General features: G+C 44.0%; 1 protein-coding gene across 1 annotated transcript in view; it reads left to right on the forward strand.

Moving 5' to 3' along the window:
* vti1a (vesicle transport through interaction with t-SNAREs 1A) overlaps positions 1–6,358 on the forward strand; it is a 147,105-nt gene that overhangs the window by 65,371 nt on the left and 75,376 nt on the right. Inside the window, exon 4 of the mRNA XM_076296234.1 lies at positions 799–876. Within this exon, the coding sequence (XP_076152349.1) occupies positions 799–876 (78 nt within the window). The remainder of the gene's footprint in view (positions 1–798; positions 877–6,358) is intronic.

Below are 6,358 nucleotides of genomic sequence, written 5' to 3' on the forward strand. Positions count from 1 at the left end.
AGAACCTGTCCTGCAGTCAAGTCAAGAAACATTTAGCTTCTTGGCCTCTGTAAATACACACAGTATATCAGTTCAGCACAATACATTTTTTCTGCCTCTCTCTGTTATAGAAACACACACACAAACACACACACACACAATCACATACGCTAACACTCACTCACACACATTCAGACACAATCTCATTCACCCACAAAGACAGAGAGAGAGAGAGAGAGACACACACACACACACACACACACACACACACACACACACACACACACACACACACACACACACTTAATCAATCACATGCCTTCATACTCAAACTCACTCAGACACAAACACTTACACACACGTTGCAGGTGTGTGTGTGTGTGTGTGTGTGTGTGTGTTAGGCCATTAGGGGGCTCTCCAGCCTCACAAATGCAGCTTGTCTCTGTGTGTGTCTCAAGAACACATCTGAACTAAAGATGGTTTTCTTCCTCCCTCTTCTCTCGTCTTCCTCCCTCTCTCTCGTCTTCCTCTCTCTCTCTCGTCTTCCTCTCCCTCTCTCTCTCGTCTTCCTCCCTCTCTCTCTCCCTTCTCCTCTCTCTCTCTCTCTCTTCCTCCCTCTTCTCTCGTCTCTCTCCCTCTCTCTCTCTCTCTGTCTCCTCTTCCTCATCTTTCCCTTCCTCTTTTCACCCTCTTTTTTATAACTTCTGTCTATATGTCCTTCACTCTATCTCTCACACACACACACACACTCTCTTGCTGTCTCTCTCTCTCTCTCCATCTCTGTCTTCTCTCTCTCCATCTCTCTCTCTCTCTCTCCAGAAAAGGTCACGGATCGCCTACAGTGATGAGGTTCGCACAGAGCTGCTGGGGGAGGATGCTGCTTCCTCAGAGAGTCAGGTAGGGTGCTAATCAGGCTAGGGCCTCCTCAGGGAGGGAGGGTGTGTGTCTGTTGGGTCTGTGTGGGCGGGTGTGTGTGTGTGTGGGTGTGTGTGTGTGGGGGGGGGTTAGGGGGCAGGGAAGCCAGGGGCCAGCAGCATGCCCCCCCCCCCCCCTTTCTAGGAGCCATATTGGTGGCATTGGCACCAAGTCAAGCGGAAGCAACACTGTTTAATGCAAAGCTGCCCTGCTCTCAATGAGCCTAGGGGTCTGTATGGAGCGCCAGGCCTCTACCACACACACACACACACACACACACACACACACACACACACACACACACACACACACACACACACACACACACACACACACCACACCACACCACAGCTGGTACTCAGATGCTGAGCTTGCCTCCTGAAGGTGCTCGTTTACAAAAAGAGAGTAAAGAAAGAAAAAAAAGCCAAATCAATCTGGTGTGTCTCTTTGCTGCTTCTGGAGTCTGCACTGGGCTGAGACTTCCTTTCCTCTGTATTACCTGTCAGAGCTTTATTACGGGGAAGAAAGCACGCCGCTTTCTAATGACTTCAAACTGCTGAAGTTGTGACAATCCCGCACTGGCACGCATCCTTTGTGAGCGCAGGAGAGTGGAGTCTTAGAGTCGACTCACGCGGGTTACGACACTCGTATTTAATAGCTGAAAAAAAACACACACCCTGCACGATTCGGTCTCACTCGTTTAGCAGCGCTTGCATTAGATTGTATAACCATAGTCCAAGTATGAAAGAAAAGAATTCATGAATCAAAATTTTTAATCACATTTTTGAATGTTTTATTTTTTTTAAATGTTTTTTTTTTTAAGTAGAATATTGACAATGTTGATAAAATAAAGGTGTAAAATAACAGTTGTGTTTGAATATGATCGCAATCTATTGTTCATTTTAGAAGTCTGGAAAAGACCATTTATCCAGTTGAAAAAAATGTTACAAATTTTTGGTAATTGTTAGACAATTGCTTTAAGTGATTTGATTATTTTCAGACAGTTACATCGAATAAATGTAAAATGAGCAACATTGCTTTCATATTAATAAGTCAATAACTGAAAATGAAGGATTAATGTTCAATATAGGAGAAAAATACATAAAAAAAATGAATACAAACAAGTATGCATAATTTTTTTGTTGAAACATAAAAATATTTTCTTCAGTGTGTTTAAAATGGTTAAGGTATAATGAAAGCAGTTCTGACAATAAGGTTGAACGTAATCTGCATTTCATATTTTTGTTTTGTTTTTTATATTTCATTTATTTACATTTCTCCTCCTCGCCTCGGGAAAACAATGCATGACAATATGCCTGAAAGAAATCATTGGAGTGCGTAGAACACAAAAAGATTATTGAGAAATACAATTTATTTTCTCTTCCTCCAAAATTACATCACTGCTGACTTTTTTTATTTTATTATTATTTTCTGACACCCCAGACTGTGGTGCTGTTTAATGGAGCGTAATAAGTGTGAGCGTCCTATGACTGATATTGGCAGCATGAAAGAGGGCTCTGTTTGTGAGGAGGCTTCAGAAAGCACATTCATTCATTCATTGCTATCAAACACACAGAGAGAAACACAACAAAACTATGCCACCTACTTTTAGCACCCCGTCCCTCTGAATCAGCCCTGACACTCTGCATCAAGATAAAGAACTCACCGGCAGAAAACAATAACAACCTTAAAACGACGATTTCTAAACACTCGAGACGGGCTGTCTTAACTTTCAAGCTCACAGCTGTTACACACACACGCGCGCGCACACACACACACACACACACACACACTCGGCAGCAGGTCCCCACCTTGTATTTTATTGTGCTTGTATTTCATTATGCTGTATACTTTAAGTAGTTGCCACTCGTCACACAATTACACTGACACATAGACAGAAGAGTATATGTTTGTTTGTTTATCTGTGTGTGTGTGTGTGTGTATATATATATATATATATATATATATATATATATATATATATATATATATATATATATATATATATATATATACATATATTTATATATATATATATAAACATATAATCACAAGCTCACATATACACACACACACACACACACACTTGCCCCTGGGTTTCCTGATGGGCTGTATTAGGTGATGAGATCATAATCAACTGCAAAGTGAAGAAAAGAAAGTTGCTCCATTTTCTTTATTTTTCTTTATTTTATTTTTTTGATTGCTTCCTTATTTCCATTTCAATGCTGACCTGCGGCCCGGCGCATCTTACAGACATATGTACCGCAGTCTGAGATGCGTAATTGATATGCATATTTGCTCCAAACGAGCGCACCTCGCGTCGGCTCCCTGCGTCTGGAGGAGATGGGGTGCGCTCGCTGCCAAACCTGTCACATCCACCACACTCCCGTCAAGCTGTCGTCAAACAAAGACCACACAAATATATAAATATATAAATACCGCTCTCTTTCAAATTTATATACATTTATATAATTTTCCTTTTCTCTGTAGAGCGGCTGATTGTGGGCCCTAATTATTCAGAAGCCAATGACTTCTTTTCACTTTAATCTGCGGTAATTGTGAATGAGAGTGGCAGAGCTGCAGATTAACTCATTTTAAATGCATTTTTAAGATACTCGCACAAAAGAATTAAACAGCCTCCCAGTTCTCTGCTTTTTTTTTACTGCTCGAATTAGATTAAAGGATCATATTTCATCTCGGGGAGTAACTTCTGCTTTTCAACTTCAAGTCTGTTTTTTGCGTGTGTGTATGTGTCCTTTCTCCCTCGTCGTTGTCCTCTGTTATTCTGCTTTATAGGTGGAGAGGAAGACTGGTTCAGCGGTGACACTCGTTTATTTTATTATTTTATTTTTACCTATCTGTTTTTATTCCTTTTTTTTAATATTTATTATTTCTTTATTTATTTCAGTTTAATGGCGCTCTGCTCTCAATCCCCCACAATGCCAGTGTTTGCGAGGTCCACGGGAGACTCCGCAGGGTGCTGTGCTGAGATGCTAACCTTAAGCACAAGGACATATTGAAAGTGGAGGCTCCGTCTCTGGGTAGAACGCAGCGTTTGCCGTTAAAAACATCCCGCAGACCAAAGATGTGCCGGGGGGCGAGTGCGATCTCGCTAGGAACCCACCCTAACCCCGACAAATGAAAGGGAAAGAAAGGAAACAAAATGCGAAGGAAAAAGCACTCAGATGTGCCACTTGTTTAGATCTATAATTATCAGTTAGGCGCTGGAGTTTAGATCTATAATTATCAGTTAGGCGCTGGAGTTTAGATCTATAATTATCAGTTAGGCGCTGGAGTTTAGATCTATAATTATCAGTTAGGCGCTGGAGTTTTAACAATGCAAGCTTCTCTGGGACTCACATCAGATGGAGAAAAATCTGTAACAAGCTTAGTCTTTAAGTAACTAATTGTGACTAAAATGGAAAAAATTTTTAAATGTAATTTTGAGTTTAAATATCTCAAAGTAGAAATAAATACTAGAAATAATACAATAGAAATAATTAACATATAGACGTAGCCCTTTCACACACACACACACACACACACACACACACACACACTTAATTTGCGCACACACACGTCTCTCTGCCCAGGTGCAGTATTTTCCTTATTTCCATGTTGGAAACTTTGAGAGATAACAGGAGACTGTGGCTAGCTGGGAGTGAAGTACTCCCAACTTCAGTCTGTTTTAATCGGCGTGACACCAGCGATAGAGGTGGGGGGGGTAGTCAGAGATAGACAGGAGGGGGGGGGGGGGGGGGGGTGGCGGTCAACTTAATTCCCCGCGATCTGAGCGAGGTCGGGATCATTTCATATGGCCCTGGCCAGCCCGATCATTACGAGTCACAAATCTGTTCGTTACATGGTAAGGATTTCGTGCGAAGTAAATAGGCGAGCGTGGTAAGTTGTGAAAATGGTGTGTTGGCCTTGCGATAATGGCCAAAGGACGGTTTAATGGAGTTGGGCATCTATTCGTTATCAGCATGCGGACAGAGACAGAGTTGGCGCTATCGCTCGCTTTTTTAATAATGTGCTAGTCTGCACATCCCCCCCCTGCCCAGCCCTCTCTCCTCCCTCACCCCCCTCCCCAGAACAATACATCCACACACACACACACACACATGCAAGCACACACACACACTTTTGCCACACACACACACACTTGTGAGCGCACACACTTTTTTTCGCAGGCGTACACTCTGCGGAATAGTTTCGATTTCAGTCACAGCTGCATGCTTGGCCACCGGAGATTGTGCCGGTTGGAGCCGGCGTGAGCCAGATTTTACTGGCAACAAAGGAAGCACATTACCACTTGTATCGAATTCCATATTGAATAAAAAAAAAATCTTTGTTTGAAAAACCGGCTGATTATCATAACAGAAAACTTGCAGCAGTGCAGTTTTTCAATCCTGGCTGGCATTAAAAAAACAGAAGGCAGGCGTCCGCTTGCTCGCGCGCACTCAGCGGCATAATTACACGAATTTCACAATATTCCGCGTTTACAGCTTCTCCTCCTCCTCCTCCTCCACCCGACGAAAAAGCCAAGGCAGGCGCAAACGCAGGTGCCAAAGAGAATGCTCTTCTAAACGTACTCAAGACGGTAGCGAAGAGAAGAGAAGAGTCGAGCAACACCGAGGAAGAGAGACACAGACGACGTAGGAAAGCAGCGTTGTGAGAAGCGACTCGCGCGCTGTGTGAAAAGCAGCGTTGTGAGAAGCGACTCGCGCGCTGTGTGAAAAGCAGCGTTGTGAGAAGCGACTCGCGCGCTGTGTGCGTTGATCGCGAGTGCTAAGCCGGCCATGCAGGGGACAGGGCCGTGGAGCGCCCGCGCGGCACAAACGAGATGGAACAAGTTTTGTGTGCCGGTCACTGAGCCGGGGGAGGCGACCTGGGGTAGGCCAGGCTCTGGTGTGTGTGTGTGTGTGTGTGTGTGTGTGTGTAGGCCGGGCTCGGGAGGTCCGGCTCGACCCAAAAGAGCCGCGCCTCTCATGTTGTTTTAAACTCCGCGCCCCCCGATAATGCTGCCAACTCAGGGGCGCTGACCCCGCAAAATAAAAGCCGCACTCCGGGCACCACCGGCCGCGCGTCCCCTCCGAGAGGGCGTGTGTGTGTGTGTGTGTGTGTGTGTGTGTGTGTCTGTGTGTGTGAGGGCATGAGGACACAGGATGGGACGGGGGGAGCTTAGCGCTTTGTGTCAAAAGCTGTTTTGATTCTGGAGACTCGGGATGGTCACAGGAGGTGTGTGTGTGTGTGTGTGTGTGTGTGTGTGTGGCAGAGTGACGGGCAGAAATACCAAATATGTCGCCTGGCCAAGTGCAGAGACACACTCACTTTTTAGTTTAGTTTTTTTTTTACTACTTTTTCTATAATTCTTAAAAAAAAGCATTATTCGACATTTTTTTCTTTTATTTATTTATTTTCCCCTAGATACATTTTTTCAAAATCAGTTCAAATGAATGTAAGT

Source organism: Alosa pseudoharengus, unplaced genomic scaffold (assembly GCF_046254945.1).
Source record: "Alosa pseudoharengus isolate Yale_2024_CS ecotype anadromous, Long Island Sound unplaced genomic scaffold, YU_APseudo_1.1 YU_APseudo_1.1_scf_20, whole genome shotgun sequence".
NCBI lineage: Eukaryota > Metazoa > Chordata > Actinopteri > Clupeiformes > Clupeidae > Alosa > Alosa pseudoharengus.